Genomic DNA, 22,045 nt, shown 5'->3' with positions numbered 1-22,045 from the left:
CTTTAAATGACTTCCTTTAGTAAACAGGATTTCTGGTTGCCATGTGGGATGTGATGGAATATTTTAGACATTTTTATTAGACGTTTTGCAGACCATACCAGATTTTGAAAGTTGGGGTTTGTTTTGGGAATTGCTGAAAATGTATCGAACTCAGTATCAACAATTGTAAATATAATTTAACATACAATTACCTAAAAGTGATTTCAAAAAAGGTCCTATTAATAGCAGGCACTAAATGTACAAGAAAGACAGACTACCATTTATATAGCACCTTTCACAACGATGTCCCAAAGCACTTTACAGCCATGATCTCATTGAATGGTGGAGCAGGCTCGAGGGGCCGGAATGGCATAATTCTTATTTTAATCTTAGGAAGTACTTTTGAAGTGCAGTCACTGTTGAAATGGAGGGAACGCGGCAACCAATCTGAGCACAGCAAGCTCCAACAAACAGCAACGTGATAATGACCAGATAATCTGTTTTTTTAGTGCTGTTGATTGAGGGATAAACATTGGCCAGGACATTGGGGAGAACTCCCCTGCTCTTCTTTTACGTTCACCTGAGAGGGTAGACGGGGCCTTGGTTTAATGTCTCATCCAAAAGATGGATTGTTAAGAAATGTATTATTAACAGTAACTGCAGACATGGAAAAACTACAATGACAAAAACAAAACCGATATAATTGTCACACGAGGTGTTGCAGAAACTTTTCAGTGTCCAGTACAGCAATGTATGTCACTACATCACGTCCACAAATGTTATTAAACCATAAAAGAATCGCCAAAAAATTAGTGTGGTGAATTACATCTACTTTGGTGGGAAAATTTATGATATTCGTTGTATATAGCAAAATCATTCTTTATACCCACGCTTACAATTTCACTATAAATGTTGGCGGACTTGAGGTAGAAGATCTTAAGTACGTAAAAAATACGTGCAGAAGTAGGCCATTCAGCCCTTCGAGCCTGCCGCCTCCCATGTGGCAGCCACTGGGGAGCACCTTGTAGAAGCACTAGAATAGGAAATAGAGTACTTAAGACACGAACTAGGACCTACACTACAGTGACAATTAGTATGCAGGCATTTCTGTAAGATCATAATGCTTTTTGGAATCTTTGAGATAGATCTTGACTTCAATGGAAATAAAAAGTTGGGAGAGATGTATAAACTGGTGACACTGCAATGCTAGTTGACATGAATATCAATTTGGTTACTTGAAACCTGCATAATATTACCACCAATGCAACAAGTATATGGACCAAGGTACATCTGCTCCCAGGTTTTACCATCAGGAGTAGAAACCGTTAACTGCTAAGGTTTTTATTTTGAATCCTATTAAAAGGCAAACAATAGTTCCAATAGTAACAAGACTATTTACAAAGTGCGGCAGTGTAAACCATCAAAATCAATACTGCTCTAAATTTCTCACTTGCCGCAGCATCATAAATGCCATTGACTCCAAATGGAAATATGTTCTGGCATGGGATAAAATTGGCAGAACTGAGGCAGCACTTATGCCAGTCAGATGCTCTCTCCTCTGCATGCATCACCGCAACAGCAATTGCCTTGCAGCAGCACAACTGGGATGAGCTGGATAGATTGGACAAATGGAAAAGGAGACTTGTCCACCCTAACTAATGCAGCTTTTGCAGGTTAGTAAGGCCATAAAAAAGCAAACACAGCACGAGGGTTCATTTCTAGAGGGATAGAATTGAAAAGCAGAGAAGCTATGTTAAACAGCTCTTATTATAAAAAAAAGAGTCACAAGAGAAGGTACAAACAAGATTTACTCGAATGATACTAGAACTGAGAGGTTATACCTATCAGGAAAGATTGAACAGGCTGGGACTCTATTCTCTAGAAAAGAGAAGACTGAGGGGTGGCCTGCTGGAGATCTTTAAGATAATGAAAGGATAGACATTGAGAAAATGTTTCCACTTGTGGGGGAGACCAGAACTAGGGGCTATAAATATAAGATAGTCACTAATAAAGCCAATAGGGAATTCAGGAGAAACTTCTTTATCCAGAGAATGTTTCGAATGTGGAACTCAATATCACAAGGAGTAGTTGAGGTGACTAGCATAGATGCATTTAAGTGGAAGCTGGATAAGCATATGAGGGCTAAAGAACTAGAAGGGTATGCTGATGGGGTTAGATGAAGAGAGTAGGAGAAGGCTTGGGTGGAGCATAAACACCGGCATAGACCTGTTGGGCTGAATGCAGCACAGAAACGAGCCAAATACTTTGTAACGTCTTGCCACCCAATCTTCCTCAATTGCTCCAGAGTCAAAGCCACTATAAATAAGCTCACTGCTTTCAGGCTACCGGAGTGCAATGGTGCTAAAAGATGATTTCCAACCTTTACAAGTATGTTATCTATATTCTGTATTGGGCTCCTGGCCTGAGCCATACCAGCACCCACCACATCGCAGTTGACAGGTTTGATTATGAAGAGAAAAAGATGAGAGAGAGAGATGATTGCTCCCCTAGTCTTCCATCCAATTTAACGTCTTCAGTCTATCGACTGGAGCAAGAATCGAAATAGTCTAAAGCAGAGAAGCTTTGTTGTATAGAACCTTGGTTAGACCACACTTGGGGCACTATGAATAGTTCTGGTCGCCATATTATAAAAATGAGAGAGGTACTGGAGAAGGTGCAAAATCTGTCACTGTCACCTTATTTGAAAAGCCGTAAAATATCGTGCTGTGAGAGAGTGGCGTTGAATGAAACCCCACCCGCTGCCAACAGGATACATTTCTGTTCTTTCTCCAAGTTAAGTGTAACTGCAGCAATTATAAGAGAAAAATGGTCAGCGACTCCTTAAATACTGCCATTATTTGTAAATATACAAGTATTCCAACCAAAATGTATTTACTAAATAAGTTTATGATACACAGGTTTGGCTGGAAAACTATTGTAGGTTTTAGCAAAAAGAGAGACAAAATAGGAATATGGAGAGAATGGAGATTCACAAAGGAATATACGTTCGGCGGAACCGTCTTTAAATTAAGGCTCAAAAAGTTGGAGGCTAAGTATTTACAGCAATCCCTGTCCATAATTAAGTCACAGTATAAACGATTGTTTGAGTTACTGACACTTTTACAATTTATATTTCCTCTATTGGAAAGAATAACTCTTGACTTTCATATTAAGGTTACACTATAAACCACATTAAATAACGGAAACTGGACACTGCACAGTTTCCATGTCAGTCAGTGAGATAAATGCTGCTTTAGACAGCCTGCTCCCTTCTATCTCCCACAGTTATAATTACCTACGACCATGATGTTGAACTCAAATCCCGTCTTCATGGCTTTACGTCTCATCTGATCCAGAACTGCTTCAATGCCCACATATCCAAAGAGATCTCTTCCTGTGACATCCTTCTTAAAGTCCGCCGAACAAACAAGTCCGGTCTCCTGTGTTCTCTCCGCCATATTCGCTTTCAGCTCTAATCCTGTCAAACAAAAGAGTGAAAGCATTCAGCAATTAGATGAAAGCAAAAACTTCCCCTTTGTTGCCAACAACGCAGTGGGCATGAGGCATGTAGATTACAAAGTACTCAACAACCCCCGCCCTCCCCCCTCCACATCCATTAGCGTACTCATTTTCCATGAAAAAAAATGTAAAATATCAATTATACTACAGTGTTCCCGTATACAGTACTGAATACATCAGCATGACGACAAGGCTGTGTTCCAAAGATTCAGATGATGCCTATAAACCACAAGTGAGTGCGAAGCTCAAGGAGGTTATTGCTGCTGAATCTGCAATTATGTTACAGCTCCTGCCATCTCGTCATTTATAACTTGTGGTTTAAGTTTTTAAATATGTAATATATATGTACATGGTCGAGGGGTGGGGGGGGGGTGGGGCGGGGAAGAAAGGATGAGGAGTAATTCTGCCTTTGATCAGTTGCTCTATTGGTGCAAAAGAAGATCTGCTCGGACACCAGCTGAAGACAGTCACAGAGGTTTCATAGTTTTAGCATTAAGAGAAATAGTTGACTTAAAAAATCTTATGTACTGGTTACACCAACACAGATGTATATACTATCTAGGAAAATGTGATAAGAGCACAGGTTTTAAAAAATACAATCATTTTTCATGGAAGCTTGCCCAGTCATGTCTAAAGTCTCAATTAGTTGCATCATTTCACAGTCTGTACAAACAATATACAGAACATAGAGTTTCATTTTCCCTTTTACAAATGTGAATCCATTTATTGTTCATTACTAGTTCTCTAACCCACAGGGCCCCAGTGGACTAAGTACCATGGAATCCTCTCAGCCGTGTGTAAGGATAAACCCTGGATTAATACAAGCAAAACAAGGAGAAAAAATAACTTGCATTTATATCATGTCTTTCACAGCCTCAGGACATCCCAAATTCTTTACAGTCAATGAACTACTTTTGAAGTGTGGTAATGTAGGAAAAGCAGCAGCCAATTTGCACAAAGCAAGGTCGCACCAACAGCGGTGACAATACCAGATAATCTGCATTAGTGATGGCGGTTGAGGGATAAATATTGATAAACATCCCCAGCATCGAAGCACTGACCAGATTCGACCAGCTCTGTTGGGCGGGCCACATTGTTCGCATGCCTGACACAAGACTCCCAAAGCAAGCGCTCTACTCGGAACTCCTACACGGCAAGCGAGCCCAAGGTGGGCAGAGGAAACGTTTCAAGGACACCCTCAAAGCCTCCTTGATAAAATGCAACATCCCCACCAACACCTGGGAGTCCCTGGCCAAAGACCACCCTAAGTGGAGGAAGTGCATCTGGGAGGGTGCTGAGCACCTCGAGTCTCATCACTGAGAGCATTGCAGGCAGCGGAAGGAGCGTGCGGCAAACTAGTCCCACTCACCCTTTCCTTTAACAACTGTCTGTCCCACCTGTGACAGAGACTGTAATTCCCGTATTGGACTGTTCAGTCACATAAGAAGTCATTTTTAGAGTGGAAGCAAGTCTTCCTCAAATTCGAGGGACTGCCTATGATGATGAAATATTGGCCAGGACACCGGGGAGAACTCCCCTGCTCTTCTTCAAATAGTGCCATGGGATCTTTAACAGCCACCTGAGAGGGCCGACGAGGCCTTGGTTTAATGTCTCCTCTGAAAGATGGCACCTCAGACAGTGCAACACACTCTCAGTACTGCACTGGAGTGTCAGCCGAGATTTTGTGAAGTCTCTGGAATTTAAACAATATACATCAGAGAGAGCTGCACTTTAACCGCTTGTCTAGCTCACATTTATTTATAGTTTTAAATGAGTTTTTATACAATGGTGTAGTGACACATTTTTGCTTTTTGAGATAGAGGAATAGTTAACTTATTTAAAGCTTCCCTCCACCACCCACTCCCCCCTCCCCCCCCCCAAAAAAAAAAGAATTGTAGAGAAAAGAATAATCAGTATTATTATTATTTATAATTAGCTACTCTGGTACCTTTACACTGAGACTGGTCAGGAATACTCTTAATTGCACTCACTGTACACTCAACCTACAATTATTCATCATTTTACTCATAATACATCTGCTCAGCATCATCTCTCTATTCTCTTAACTACCTTTGTGCAACAATTGAGAACATTTATATCCTATCATTCTGTATCATTTTCCAACATTTGATTTGCATTTAAAGGTTAGATGACCTTAGTGAGTCTTTTCTCCCATCCTGGTCTCCCTGGCTCCACACTCCCCACCAATATAGTGTGCAACTTGCTCCCAGGCCTTGCCCGCTCCCATGATTACTCCGGAACCAAGGAGTAGGACAAATGATTGGTCCCAATACAACATAGCCTGCGATTTTCACCTGACAACACAATGTCCTCAATCTCTGTCTTGACTCACTTCCACGTTAACTTTCAGAAGCAGCATGTTTTAAAGTGCCAGTGTGCTGGCTCTCGGACTGCTCACCAGTGATGGACGTCGTCAGCTGTTTACTGTAACAGCTGGTCCTGGAGTCGGCGAGTGCTGAGCTCCATTCATTAGCACTGTTTAAAATCAGAATCGGAGTTAAAGTGCCAGTGAACAAATCAGACATGAACATCTATCACTGCAATTGGGAGTGCAAGAATTGCCCAATGATGATCATCGATGAATAAAGCCACCGATTACCATGGAAGCAGGAAAATAAAAAGACTTGCATTTATATAGCGCCTTTCATGATCTCAGGATGTCACAAAGCGCTTTACAGCCAATGAGGTACTTTTGAAGTGTAGTCACTGTTGTAATGTAGGAACCGTGGCAGCCATTGTGCACACAGCAATGTGATCATGACCAGATAATGTTTTTTATGGTTGAGGGATAAATATTGAGCTTGGGCCTCCACTGCTCTTCTTCCAAATAGTGCCGTGGGATCTTTTACATCCACCTGAGGGGGCAGACGGGGCCTCGGTTTATCGTGTCATCTGAAAGATGGCACCACTGACAGTGCAGCACTCCCTCAGCACTGTGCTGGAAAGAAATTGCAAAATGTGATTGACTATCTGGAATTTGAACTTGGCTCCAGCAGACGACTGAAGCCTCACAGAAGCAGGTGTGTATTAAGAGGCTAAAATTAAAGCGGTAACATTCTCCATTCCATTGCACCACACACTGAACCCATTTAGTCTCTGCAACTGAAATAGGCCAGTATGTACCTTTTCACAACTGCAATTACAAAGGATTGGGACATTTATATGAGGCAGTGTACACAAGAGCTGTTACTGGTAGGCCCATTTGGCCTTTACCAGCATTGGGTTTCAGTATCTCCATAGCTACAGACCCTGACTACGGGTGCCTTTCAGACAATATTGATCCTTCTTTTCAGTGAGTAGAGGGATGTGGAGCCATCAATGGATATCTTCTGACTTCTGCAAGAAACGGGCAGGAAGTGGGTAATGCAGCTGTGCCCCCTGCCCAAAGCCAGCTCGTGAGGCCCGGAATAAAATGCCGCTGGTGCCCGACAGCAGCTTGCTGGTCATGGAGGGCATGCATGGAGGCATGGTGGGGGCACGATTGGAGGCGAGAGAGAGGAGCCTTGCATGGGCCGGCACCACCGGTATCAATCTTTCCCCTGCATTTCCCTTCCTTCTCCCTCCACTTGCACAGCTCTGAGCAGGAACTAAGTGAAATCTGGCCTTCAAATTTGGCACTGTCCCCACCCAGTCTGTGCTCTTCAAGACTTTTTTATTGAAGGCGATGGCACAAGACATCTATTAGACTCATCGGAGTGTGAGAATATGCACCAACCTGACCCATCTCTGCAAGATTCCATCCAAAGCCTGATCCAGATACAGGATATTGAGGAAGCGCACAGTAAGCGTCAGAACAGTAGCTCCCTAAATCTTACAACAACAACTTGTATTTATATAGCACCTTTAACATAGTAAAACGTCCCAAGGCGCTTCACAGGAGTGTTACAAGACAAAAACGAATAAATTTTACATTGAGCCACATAAGAAATTACGGCAGATGATCAAAAGCTTGGTCAAAGAGGTAGGTTTTAAGGAGCGTCTAAAAGAAGGAAAGAGAGGTAGTGAGGCGGAGAGATTTAGGGAGTTCCAGAGATTAGAACCCAGGCAGCTGAAGGCACAGCCACCGATGATTGAGCAGTTATAATCAGGGATGCACAAGTGGCAGAATTTGAGGAGCGCAGATATCTCGGGGGGCAGGGGGGGGGGGGTTGTGAGGCTGAAGGAGATTACAGAGACAGGGAGGGGCGAGGCCATGGAGGAATTTGTAAACAAGGATGAGGATTTCAAAATCGAGGCATTAACCGGGAGCCAATGTCGGTCAGTGAGCACAGGGGTGATGGGTGAGTGGGACTTGGTGCAAGTTAGGACATGGGCTGCCAAGTTTTGGATGACCTCATGTTTACAGAGAGTAGACTGTGGGAGGCCAGACAGGAGTGCATTGGAGCAGTCTAGCCTAGAGGTAACAAAGGCATGGATGAGGGTTTCACCAGCAGATGAGCTGAGGCAGGGGCGGAGGCGGGCAATGTTACGGAGGTAGAAATAGGCGGTTTTAGTTATGCCACGGATGTGTGCCCAGAAGCTCATTTCAGGATCAAATATGACAACTAGGTTGTATTAGATTTCCGCATGAGAAAAAAAAAGTCTCAATTTTGCTGCGATCCTGGGATTTTTCATGAGCTTTAACTCTCCTTTCCACAACGCACAACAGAGGTAAGCTGCTATACTTTCAAAACCCAGAGGACGCACTTCTCTCAAACAGTTTCTCAGCAAAATTCCACCGAGAGAATCTCATGTTGCCTTATTGTAGTCCTCACCCTAAATCCCAATGCCTCGTGTGAGCCCCAAAAACCTGTTGCTGTTGATTCTACTGGGTGGGGTTGCAACAGAGCACCAAACTGCTGCTATGGAAGCCTCGCATTCTTCTTTACATTTCTTGATTTCAATACAGGTGTTTGATATTCGAGACTTGACATTGCAACATCAAACCGCACTCCTCATTGATGAGAAGTACTGGAACAATTTACACTTAAAAATTTAAGGAAGTAAGTCTTATCCTAATCTCGGAAAAAAGACTTCCTGCTTCTACTTGCTAGCTCAGTTGCATACTAATTAGACATCCATAACAACTAGCCAATAATGACACAGGCACTCTGGAAGTAGTTGCTTTGTTAATCAGATACTGTATGCACTGTAAAACACCCCAGATACAAGCCAACTTACAAAAAAAAAATTGAAGCTGTAACCTAAATTTTCTATCTCTGACCATGATTGGATAATAGCTTTGGATGTTACTGGTACCAAAGAACAACAAAGCAAATACTGTAATGGGCCGCATGGAGCAGATAACACGGAGCAAGGCCAATCATTGGCACTAGGAGTCTGCTTTCACTCTTATTCTTGGTCTCACTGGTTAACTGAAGCAAACATAGAAACATAGAAAATTGGTGCAGGAGTAGGCCATTCGGCCCTTGGAGTCTGCACCACCATTCAATAAGATCATGGCTGATCATTCCCGCAGTACCCCTTTCCTGCTTTCTCTCCATACCCCTTGATCCCTTTAGCCGTAAGGGCCATATCTAACACCCTCTTGAATATATCCAATGAACTGGCATCAACAACTCTCTGCGGCAGGGAATTCCACAGATTAACAACTCTCTGAGTGAAGAAGTTTCTCCTCATCTCAGTCCTAAATGGCCTACCCCTTATCCTAAGACTGTGTCCCCTGGTTCTGGACTTCCCCAACATCGGGAACATTCTACCCGCATCTAACCTGTCCAGTCCCATCAAAATCTTATACGTTTCGATGAGATCCCCTGTCATCCTTCTAAACTCCAGTATATAAAGGCCTAGTTGCTCCAGTCTCTCCTCGTATGTCAGTCCAGCCATCCTTAGAATCAGTCTGGTGAACCTTCGCTGCACTCCCTCAATAGCAAGAACGTCCTTCCTCAGACTAGGAGACCAAAACTGAACAATATTCCAGGTGAGGCCTCACCAAGGCCCTGAACAACTGGAGTAAGACCTCCCTGCTCCTATACTCAAATCCCCTAGCTATGAAGGCCAACATACCATTTGCCTTCTTTACCACCTGCTGTACCTGCATACCAACTTTCAATGACTGATGAACCATGACCCCAGGTCTCGTTGCACTTCCCCTTTTCCTAATCTGTTGCCATTCAGATAATATTCTGCCTTCGTGTTTTTGCCCCCAAAATGGATAACCTCACATTTATCCACATTATACTGCATCTGCCATGCATTTGCCCACTCACCCAACCTGTCCAAATCACCCTGCAGCCTCTTAGCATCCTCCTCACGGCTCACACCACCACCCAGTTTAGTGTCATCTGCAAACTTGGAGATATTACACTCAATTCCTTCATCCAAATCATTAATGTATATTGTAAAGAGCTGGGGTCCCAGCACTGAGCCCTGCGGCAGTCCACTAGTCACTGCCTACCATTCCGAAAAGGATCGTTTATCCCAACTCTCTGCTTCCTGTCTGCCAACCAGTTCTCTATCCATGTCAGTACATTACCCCCAATACCATGTGCTTTAATTGTACACATCAATCTCTTGTGTGGGACCTTGTCAAAAGCCTTTTGAAAGTCCAAATATACCACATCCACTGGTTCTCACAGAATAAAACCAAATCAGTCCACCCAGTTTCCACCGTTTCATTTTCAGTCTCTCACTGGGCAAGTGATAATGGGCGTGTGAGGCTTGGAATCCTGGCCACACAGGATTCTGGATTAACTGCAGGCTGCGGAGGGTTACGGAGAGGAGGCAAGCGAGGGAGGTGTTTCAAGAAGTTGATCTATGAAATGTAGATTGAGGTTTCCGCAGCAGAGGAGAGATTTGTAGATCGCTTGTTACTGAGGTGTAAAGATACTGTTTTTAGCCATGGGGAGAAGAGTTTAAGGCCAATTTCAACTAGGTTTTAGCAATTGGCTAGTTGTGGGGAAAGTGTGTGTTCCGGGCCAAGTCCAATTTATGATAGTATGATGAAAATACAACCACATGTAGTAAATTTAAAATGCATTCACACTATATTGATTATACTACTGCAAAGCAAGTTTTTGATACAGATCCTGGTGACTTCAATATCCCATTGGCCTGTAGTAAAGGCTTATTGGCAGCAGTCAATTGTAAAATGGGCAATTTTCAAAGTTCCTAAGTAAAATATTAATTTTGTTGTCTTAATGGAGGAGAGAGAAAATTCTGATGGAAGATGGGTCAGAGAGTATATCTGACCCAATGGTGTAATGTATGCACCTGTGAGTATGCTCACAGGTTTGTTGAGCTGTTGAGCCCTCTCTAACAGCACTGTGGGAGTGCCTTCACCACACGGACTCCAGCTGTTCAGGAAGGTGGCTCACCAGCACCTTCTCAAGGGCAATTAGGGATGGTCAATAAATGCTGGCCTTGCCAGCGACGCCCACATCCCAGGAAGGAATAAAGAAAAAGTTGTTGAGCTGTTGAGATGGGAGTGGCTTAGCCAGTCAGGTGATGTTCACAGACTCAATAAAACTCCAGCCTACTGGGTTCAAGGGATCCACGATGAGGCAGGTGGTTGTGAGCCTCGTGGATGAACTGGTAATGTGTAGTATGATTGCTAAATCGTTGCTAATAAACCAACTAGTTCTTAATAGCAATGTGTTGCTATGTATTCTTAAGCAAAGAACCCATGAAGCAAATACATTACAAATGATAAAGTAAATTTGACAGAAATGCGTAAAATTCCCCTCCCATGTAAACATGTGTCTGAAGGACACATATCCTGCAGTAAGAGAAGACAGGCACTACAAAAAACAGTGTGATGGTGCAGTGATCAGGAAAACACTACTGCCCCATCATCACCATTATTAGAAAAAAATAAAATCATTGATTATGGACTCGAGAATTATTGATCATATTTTAATGAGTGACGTGGTTTCGGTTATGTTGATTAAATTATACCATAGCTACAATCTGAAATTACATTAGATTATCAAGTCTTTCCTATTGCCCAATTATACTCTGAATTTTATACTGGAGCAAAACTGATCCAAAGTTGATCTGGCAGTGTAACCCTGCAGTCAATTCTGGCATGAAAGCTCACACCCATGGCTACATACACACATGGTAGTGGTTAGCACTGTAATGTTGCATTTTAAGATAATTGGCAAAAGAATCAAGATGGGGGGGGGGGGTGGTGTTGGGTGAAGTCGAGGAGAATTTAAAAAAAAATAAAGGACAGCGAGTTATGATCTGGAACGCACTGGCTGAAAGGGTGGTGGAAGCAGATTCAGTAGTAATTTTCAAAAGTGAATTGGATATATGCTTCGAAAGGGGGAAAAAAATTGCAGGGCTGTGGGGAAAGAGCAGGGTGAGTGGGGCTAATTGGATAGCTCTTTCCAAGAGTTGGCACAGGCACGATGGGCCAAATGGCCTCCTTCTGTGCTACACCTGGAGTACTGCAGACAGTTTTGGTCTCCTTATTTAAGGAGGGATATACTTTCATTGGAGGCAGCTCAGAGAAGGTTCACTTGGTTGATTCCTGAGATGAAGGGATTGACTTATGAAGAAAGGTTGAGCAGGCTGGGCCTGTACTCAATGGAGATCAGAAGAATGAGAGCTGATCTTATTGAGACATGTAAGATAATGAGGAGACTCGTCAAGGTAGATGCAGAAAGAATGCTTCCACTCATGGGAGAATCTAGTACGAGGGGGCATAGTTTTAGAATAAGGGGTTGCCCATTTAAAACTGAGATGAGGACGAATTTCTTCTCAGAGCGCTGTAAACCTATGGAATTCTTTGCCTCAGAGAGCCGAGGAGGCTGGGTCATTGAATATATTTAAGATGGAGATAGACAGATTTTTGAGCGATAAGGGAGTGAAGAGTTATGGGGAGCAGGCAGGGAAGTGGAGCTGAGCCCATGATCAGATCAGCCATGATACTGAATGGCGGAGCAGGCTTGGGGGGGCCCAAATGGCCTACTCCTGCTCCTATTTCTTATGTTCTTATGAGTCCATGGTGACCTTACAAGTACTACCACTGGTGGCAGTCACAACATCTTTAGCATTGCTAGAAGGCAAACAAGGGACAGAGAACCACCTCGAGTAGGGCCTGCCCTTGTACTGCTGACCTGCCTGCTATTTACGTTCTGGCTGAGGGCAGATGGGACACTCTGCACACCTATATGGGCAGCATTGTTTCCATCGTGTTGGCCTGTACAGACCAAGATTAAGCCCGGCTCCCGGGAATAGTCCTCAGTGGGAAATGAAAGTCACCACTGCAGTTGTTTTTTTGAAATCTTGCTGTTGGCGATGCAGGATCTATCCCACAATGTAAATGGAGTTTTTGGCCCACCCACAGAAAGACTACGGTTACAAAAACCTGACATAAGCAGGAGCCTGATCTGATACTCCAGGTGCTTGTTACATTGAGAAGAGTCCCATCAATGGCAGTCATGCAGGAGCATTCCTGCCGCCAATGGGATACTATAATATAAAGGACCTCACTTCCAAAAACTCACTGAAGTCAAGAGACCTACATTGAGCTGCCTCAGAATCTGCGGCATCTCGACCTACTCTGTAAATGCGGAGTGTGCAGGTTTTGTGGCCTACACCACGACATAAAATCCAACATCTTGATAGAGAGACGCACATTCCTTCACCACGGCAGCTGGGGGATTTAATTTCAATTAATATTTAAAAAACAGGAATAAAAAGCTAGTATCAGTAATGGTGACCATGAAACTACCGGATAGTCTTAAAAACCCATCTGGTTCACTAATGTCCTTAAGGGAAGGAAATCTGCCGTCCTTACCTGGTCTGGCCTATATGTGACTCCAGACCCACAGCAATGTGGCTGACTCTTAACTGCCCTCTGCAATGGCCCAGCAAGCCACTCGGTTATATTAGGCGGTTCACCACCATCATCTCGAAGGCAATTAGGAATGGGCAATAAATGTTGGCCATGCCAGTGATGTCCACATCCCGTGACAAATAAATAAATAAAAAAGTACATGCACAGTAATGATAAATTGCAGACATGCAAAGTGCAGGATGCCCCTTTGCAAACTGGCTTACAAATTGACTGGCTGCAGATTGGGAAGTAAATGTGGGAGACCAATAACTCAGAGGTCATGAGACTCCATCAGACCTCTGCTTTCCCAGTACCAAACAGTAGGATTTCAATTGCCCTCAGTACACAGCAGCGTAAACGTGTTGACCACATGGGTAGCTGAAGTGAGCTCATGGGAATCATTCCTGGCACCAAGTTAAACAGGCCACTGTAAATGACTACATGCAGACAATTCTCACATGCTCACGACTGCAATAGGCACCATCTTGAATCATCTGGGAGCAATCCCTGGGAAAATGCAAATTGCCATTATCACTGTATGCAGATTGCAAGAAATGGCATCACAATAGGGCAAAAGTGGAGTTCTAAAGAGTCAGCTGTGGTTCAGTGGGTAGCACACCCGCCTCTGAGTCAGAAGGTTGTAGGTTCATGTCCCACTCCAGGAACTTGAGCACATAAATCTAGGCTGACCCTCCAGTGCAGTGCTGAGGGAGCGCTGCATTGCCGTTTTTCGTTCGAGACGTTAAACCGAGGCCCATCTGCCCTCTCAGATAGATGTAAAAAATCCCATGGCGCTATTTCAAAGAAAAGCAGGGAGTTAGCCCGAGTGTCCTGGCCAATATTTATCCCTCAATCAACATAACAAAAACAGATTATCTGGTCATTACCACATTGCTGTTTGTGAGAGCTTGCTGTGCGCAAATTGCCTGCTGTGTTTCCCACATTACAACAGTGACTACACTCCAAAAGTACTTCATTGGCTGTAAAGCGCTTTGTGATGCCCGGCAGTCGTGAAAAGCGCTATATAAATATAAGTCATTCTTTCTTTAAAAAGTTGTGAAAATTAAAATCTTAATTATGTCAGATCATATTTAAAAAAAAAGGTAGAGATGAATTAATCTTCTACGTATGACAAAGGACTTTATAAAACACACACACAAGCAAATAACATACAAAGAAAGCAGCAAGAGTTGAAACCAAACCCCATCTGCAATCTTCTGCTACAGTCCTAGCCCCACACCTCCTTACCATCTGTTCCCTAACCAGAGCTCTCTAGGCTTGACCTCTCTGTTTCACGCAGGCTGTGAACATACTGGCATAGACCTCGTACAGACGTAATATCAAACTGGAGCCCAGCAATTAATAAATAGGATAAAAACGCAGAGGCAAAGGCGATATACAGTGAGTGAGACTCAGGCAGCACAAGGCCCAGCTTCCTTCATCGCTGACTGCTGAACAATACCTAGCCCTACACAGTGGGTTAAATTACTATTCATTTTATCTAGATTAGCACAATTCTGTGATACTCTTACAACACACAAAATGGCTTGTGTGAGCATGACTATCAGATTACACACAAATACTGCAGCATTTTAAGTGAGTCAGGTTTTTTTCCTGCATATCCCCTAGATGCTGAAATGTCACATTACCATGTAGAACAATCAAAGAAAAGACTCAGTCTATTATGGGAGGATCACAAAGCTCTTCGTTGGACTTACCTTTCCTCATACAACAGATTTGTTTTTTCTCTCCCCTCCCACCCCCAATTGAAGTTGTTCAATTAATCTGGTAGAACTGATGATTTTGTTTGGCCGGGCTTGCTTGTGTTTGTATCTGCAGCCTGTGGAAGTCGCAAATAATTATTCCAGCACTGAGCAAAGTCTTGCAAATGATGAGCACAAGAACAGCTTCCTGCCTTGCAGTCTGCAGAGCCTCCCCTGGTTGCTGCCTGCATCACACACATGACCAGAATAGTAATAAAGGCCACTTCAGGCCGTGATTGCCTACTGAGATTTTTCAGTCCCCTTTCTTACAGGTTCCTTTTGCCTTCATTGTTTGAACGCGTTCACTTGAAACAGTCTGGCTTGAGTCTCATTCAAAACAAAACTCAAGCATCTGGCAAACGGGGGACAGAGCCTGTAAGCTCATTCAGCTTTTAGTCCAGCTTCTCTTCAGACCAAAATCTCACAAGGCAGTCGGCCGCAATTTAACAAAGATTCTTGGCAAAATCTTTCTACCTATTCTGCTTAAGCTCAGTCTTGGTTTTGCCTGAAAAAACATCTGTCAAAGCTACATTATGAAACAGACGAACACATTTGACCAAATTTCCACTTTTACTTATTGTCGAAATATTAGGCGGGTAGTCGGACTGCTTCGCCAGTTTATCGTCCAGGAGTGAGCGCGATAAATACCCCAATGGCTTTAGAAATGTGTCTAAATAATTTGCTTTTTTGGATTTATTTTGCTTTAATTCTTTTTTTTTTTTACATTTCACTAATCCATTTACTGCCTGCTTAAAAGATAATGGATGTAAGTAGACAGAGCAGAGGCTCAGTGGAAGATGGGCAACAAGCAGCATTAACCTTCAAAAGCACGAGTCAGCGATACAAGTGGTGCCACTTTCCCAGACACAGTTCTGGTGTAACATGCACAACACGTGGGTCATTTATATTGCGTGATTTACCAACAGATCTAAATATTGCAGCTCAGTTACAGGCCGATTTTCCGCCAACGTATTAAAGGCAGCAGGAAGGAATTCTTCTTACCCGGATACAATACAGGGACAGAATATCATTGAAAGTTAGGACCTAGCAGATACACTCTTTAAAGATTCATATGACGCTGAAGGGGTTGCTCGAGACCCTGCACAAGATTAGCCCAAGCCCAGTAATAGCTATTATAGTGCATGAGCTAGGCAGCTGAAACCAGTGCATGTATCATTGGACTAACACCAGAAACCTGATCAAACGCAATACTGATCTGTGGGGAAAGTCACTTGTAACATGCTCAATACAATAACCCAAAAAATATTAATTCTGTTTCGCCATTTTCATCTATAACTATTTTCACAACATCAATGCAATTTCGCTGGAATAATCAATGCAATGAAAGACTCTGGAGTTGGCCTCAGAACTTCACGAGTATCGAAGCTTAAAATAGATCAGGTGTTGATTTGTTGGGCACTTGGCTGTGGGCATAGAACCCCCTCCAGTCCTGAACCACAGTTTTGCAACAGAAAAAAAATGAATTTTTCAGCTGTCCTATCAGGACCTATATCTGTCATTTCAAATGGCCAAACCTCATTTCTCACCTCCAGGCTCTTTCCAATTTTACTAGATTTTGGGCCAAGTGCTTTGAGGCGAATTTTAATCCATTACTTTCCAAAGCAGCCTGTTGGTGCTAAACTAGCAAATATTTGTTGTAATCTGTAGACACTTTCATCTTTCATATGAATACAAATCACGCTCACGTATAGAAATGCGTTAAATAATTTCGAGTATATACCGTGAAGGGTGGTTATTCCAAGCATAGCTAATGGTACACTTGCTTTATGCTGCTGTGGTCAGAGGCTTGAGTTTGAAGAGCCTATTTTGAGCTTGCAGACACCCCAAATACTTCGGATCAGCATCTAACATAGAGCTTCCAATTATTTCCCAAGTTTGAACGCGGAGCCTGGAGAATACCTTAAACCAACAAAAGCTCACATCCGAATGTTAGGCCGAATTCCCAACTGAAAGCCTCCAGTCTACAACCTGGCAGCAATTTTACCTTCGATAGAGAGAAAGTATTTCCTCTGGTGGGGGAGTCGACAAGGGGGCATAACCTTAAAATTAGAGCTAGGCCTTTCAGGGATGATGTCAGGAAGCACTTCACACAAAGGGTGGTGAAAATCTGGAACTCTCTCCCCCCCCCCCAACCCGACACCCCCCCACCCCCATCCCAAAAAAAGCTGTTGAGGCTGGGGGCCAATTGAAAATGTCAAAACTAAGATAGATATATTTTTGTTAGTTAAGGGTATTAAGAGATATGGAAGCAAGGTGAGTAAATGCAGTTGAGATACAGATCAGCCATGATCCAATTAAATGGTGGAACATGCTTGAGGGGCTGAACGGTCTAACACTTGTTCCTGTGTGCACAATACCATCTCCCAGCTGTAGATCCAGCCGCCAGCTATTGGTCACATTGATCTAACATAATTAAAAGGACAGCATTTTAATGAGAACTGTAACTCAAATGTAAAATTGAACTGTCAGATCATCAGCTATGCTGCCAAATAAACCTGTGACCGATCACAAATGCCTTCAGGGGCGTTTTAAATAAATAAATAAAAATTAATCTGCACCCAGTCTTGCTCGGTTTTAATCTCTTGGTGATGACAAATCGGACGAATAAGTGGATTAAAGATGGATGGAGAGATGAAAAGGATGTAATCACAAAAGAAAGGATTAAAATGTAAGAGAGGGATGGCTGGAAATGGGTTGGTGTGTGGTGAGGGTGCATCTTCCTGCTGTACAGGACCAGATAACATGCTGCCAAACTGACCTAGATAGCAATGGTGGACAAGGTATTGAGCCTATGGCCGTAACTCTGAGGCCAGGCAGTGGAATGCTGTTCGAGATGAGACAGGAGCCAGTGGTCCAATAGAGTGTGAGTGAAGCTAGAAACTAGAGTCTGGTCTGACTGGGGTCAGAGGTCGACTGTTCATTTCTAGTATTAGAGCGCTTGACTGAGTAAATGCTGAGAGACCGTTTCGCCTGCCTGGAGAGTCTAGAACTAGGGGTCATAGTCTCAGGATAAGGTGTCGGCCATTTAGGACTGAGATGAGGAGACATTTCTTCGCTCAGAGGGTTGCGAATCTTTGGAATTCTCTACCCCAGAGGACAGTGGATGCTCAGTAATTGAGTAAATTCAAGACTGAGATCGATAGAATTTCAGGCACTAAGGAAATCAAGGGATATGGAGATAGGTCAGAAAAGTGGAGTTGATGTCGAAGTTCAGCCATGATCTTATTGAATGGCAGAGCAGGCCCAAGGGGCTGTATGGCCTATTCCTGCTCCTATTTCTTATGTTATTAGAATCTACTTGAATAAGAGTGGCAATAAGCAATGCAACTTTGGTATAACAACTACCCTTGCTTAAATGTGCGGTTTTGGTCTCCTTACCCAAGAAAGGATATACTTGCCATAGAGGAAGTGCAACAAGGGTTTATCAGATTGATTCCTGGGATGGCAGGACTGTCATATGAGGAGAGATTGGGTAGACTAGGCCTGTATTCACAAGGGTTTAGAAGAATGAGAGGGGATCTCATTGAAACATATATAATACTGACGAGGCTTGACAGACTGGATGTGGGGAGGATGTTTCCCCTGGCTGGGAAGTCTAGAACAAAGCATCACAGTCTCAGGATACGGGGTAGGAAATTTAGAACTGAGATGAGGAGAAATTTCTTCACTCAGAGGGTGGTGAACCTGTGGAATTCTCTGCCACAGAAGGCTGTGGAGGCCAAGTCACTGAATATATTTAAGGAGATAGACAGATTTCTAGACACAAAAGGCATCAAGGGGTATGGGGAGAAAACGGGAATATGATTTTGAGATAGAGGATCAACCATGATCATATTGAATGGCGGTGCAGGCTCGAAGGGCCGAATGGCCTACTACTGCTCCTATTTTCTATGTTTCTATGTAATGCATGTGATGGATCAAGAAGTTATACATCACCAGGCTTTACATAATAAAATAATGACCATTACTCAGTCAGAAATTAGACTTTCAAAAACATTTGCGTAAAGGTTGCCAGGGGTTAACTTGTATCAGGTGGATTAGACTGCGACTATAAAATAATTATTCATCCCATATCACCTCAACAACAGTAACTTGCACCTTTAATGTAGTAAAACATTTCAAGGTGCTTTTATAGGAATGATATCAAATAAAATTTGACACTGAGTCGCACAAGGAGATAGATGATCAAAAGCTTAGGCAAAGAAGTAGGTTTTAAGGAGTGTTTTAAAAAGGAGAGAGATAGAATTGCAGAGAGGTTTAGGAAAGGAATTCCAGAGCTTAAGACCTAGGCAGCTGAAGGTACGGCCGCCAATGGTGGAGCGATGAAAATCAGGGAAGAGCAAGAGGCCAGAATTGGAGGAGTGCAGAGGTCAGGGAGTGTTGTAGGGCTGGAGGAGGTTACTGAGATAGGGAGGGGCGAGGCCATGGAGGGATTTGAATTTTAAGAAGGTTAAGAATTTTAAAATCGAGGCGTTGCCAGACTGGAGGCCAATGTAGGTCAGTGAGCACGATGAGTGATGGGGGAAACGGGACTTGGGTACGCAGACGAAAGTTAGCGACAGGAAGTGGCATTGTCACATTTTACATCAGTACCACTTCTACGAAAGAAAAAAGCAGTTGTGTATGTTGCAGCGTGTAACTGAACATTACACTGGTCGCTGAATGGACCAAGTATAAAATACTTTGATAGCTTTGACAATCATTCATCTATTCACATCTGCTTAAGTTTGAATGACTTTAATTCTGTTTACTGATTGTTATGTCACCAAAGAGTTTGTTTCTGTTCCCTTACCAACACAAACAATGCAACTTTATGATTTGTGGTGCTAACCTTTAAAATCACATCAACAGATTAGTATTTTGTTCTGTAAAACGCTGAAACCAGCTCATTCCTTTCCATTTAATAAGAAACATAATCTCGGCAATTGTCCATTTTGGAAGAATGGAACATTACATCAAATTCTAGTGCAAGTATAAGGAACACAAAAGATGAACTTGCTAGGCGCACGTTTCTAGTGTGCACACTGCAACCCACTTCTCCACAGGCACCCAGCCAGAAAAGTCTCTCTGTTCAATGGTGACACCAAACTGCTACAGACTGCAGTAACTGACTATCTAATACAGTGTTCTGATGAAACAGCATTAAATAGTTGACACATTACCGTATCTTCACCCAGATTATCCAAGGTCTGGTGAATGCCTTCTTCCTTTCTGATATCTGCTAGTGCCTTGACTGCTGCAGGCTGCAGAATATTAGACACAGCAGTTTTGATGTACGGGGCGTGTATCTGTCGCCACAAGTACTCAATATTAAAATGATGATGCACTTCCTCTGGTATGAGTCTCTTTTTCCTGTTGATCTCATACACTCTAGATGACAACATCTAGTACAGAATAGAAAACGTGGCTTTAAAGTGAAAATGAAGCAAGTTTGTGAGTACTCCAAGGCACAATGTGCCCCAAATTCCACATTGCCGCCTTTTGCCGTTATTTCCAATTAATGGCCTTTTTTTTAGTCTGAAATAACACCCCAAAAAAGACCGAAGTTTCGGCAAAATTATTTTTCACTCTGGTGCAGTGCAGAAATAGCTCCATTTTTTAGTAGGAAAATCTAGAACATGGGGACATTATCCTAGAAATTGAACTGAGCCAATTAAAAGCAAAACTTTGTTGCACAAAGGCAGTGAGAATGTGGACTTCACTGTGCCAGAAGGGCATATATACAAAGTCGATGGAGGTATTTAAAAGGAAGACAGATACCTTACCTGGACAAGCAAGGGTATTAAGGGATATGGTAAAACCATAGTGAATTAGAATTAAAATGGAGCCAATAAAAATGGCAGAGCAGACTTGACGTGCCAAACTGTCTATTCCTGTTTCTGTGTCCTCTACATCATCTATATGAACATGGGGAGTTAGATGGAACCCCGAGACTGCAGGAATCCATGTAATGCTGGTCTGGACATGTGTGTGTAAATTTGCAGTTTGTACTGTGTGATGTTGCTACAAACACCGATATTGCTGCAAAGGTACTTAGCTGCAAAGAGTAGGGGCCGAAATTCGGTGGTTTACCGTCACCTGTTAGAGCCGGAGAGGGGCACTAACGGGCCGCTAAGCACCTACTGGCGCGCTGTCCTTGCCTCCTGAAAACTTCAATGGAGCGATGGGGGTGGTGCTAAGAGGTAGCGTTGCACACGCTAGCGCCTCCCACGTAGTGATGTCATCGAGCGTTTAATTGGTGCAGCGGGAGCAAAATTGAATCGGATCGCCTACTTTACCAGCAGGCACTGTTCCCGACAGGGAAAGCAGTCGGTACATCGGTGATCCCGGGGCGGTATCGTCCGGAGACCAAGATAAGTTGTAAAATGTAATTTATTTAACTTCTATTTATTTATGGCAGCAGTGAGGAAGTTATAGGTGAAGGTCATTGAAATTTTCACTAACTTTTTTTTCTCGTCTTCAGGTGCCAGGCTGCCGGCATTCCAGCAGCGGAAAATTGAGCAGGCCTCCTGCACTACCACTCCATTGGCGCCCGAGGCTTAGCGCTCTACTCTCCTCTTTGGGGAAAACTGAATTTTGTACTTTTAGGCAGTAGACACGCCCGGCACTAAAGTTAGCGGCCAGGTGGTGTCACCGCCTCAATGCAGGCAGCACCGAATTTCCACCCCTAGTTTGATTACTTTAATAACCTTATGCAACTAAAACAATCTTTGAAAAACAATTTTGAACTCAAAATAGAACATTTTAGTCCCCTTACTTTTTTTTGCCCTGCCTTCCTTTCCACTACTTATTTTAATTCTAAATTTTTTTTGTCTATGTAAATAATTTATATTTTTCTGTTATTTTTCTTAAAGGGACAATAAATGGAAAAAAATTAATTGACTTCGCTTTCTATGCAGCACAGATGCCTATTTCAACATGATGCATGTCTCTCTTTCACTTTTATCAAGTAGCA

The 22,045-nt window shown here is 43.0% G+C and overlaps 1 protein-coding gene across 8 annotated transcripts in view; it reads right to left on the bottom strand.

Moving 5' to 3' along the window:
* The window catches only part of septin12 (septin 12), a 429,590-nt gene that overhangs the window by 137,772 nt on the left and 269,773 nt on the right, over nt 1-22,045 (bottom strand). For 6 of the 8 annotated variants that reach the window (XM_070901064.1, XM_070901066.1, XM_070901070.1 and 3 more), the window contains one exon: nt 3,275-3,457. In XM_070901064.1, coding sequence (XP_070757165.1) covers nt 3,275-3,457 — 183 coding nt within the window. Of the gene's footprint in view, nt 1-3,274; nt 3,458-15,024; nt 15,050-20,252; nt 20,414-22,045 lie in introns of those variants that run through there. The other 2 variants (XM_070901069.1, XM_070901065.1) reach the window with 2 other exon arrangements.

Source organism: Pristiophorus japonicus, chromosome 15 (assembly GCF_044704955.1).
Source record: "Pristiophorus japonicus isolate sPriJap1 chromosome 15, sPriJap1.hap1, whole genome shotgun sequence".
NCBI lineage: Eukaryota > Metazoa > Chordata > Chondrichthyes > Pristiophoridae > Pristiophorus > Pristiophorus japonicus.
The sequence above is the reverse complement of the archived record's forward strand: the minus strand, read 5'-3'. Positions and strand labels throughout refer to the sequence as shown.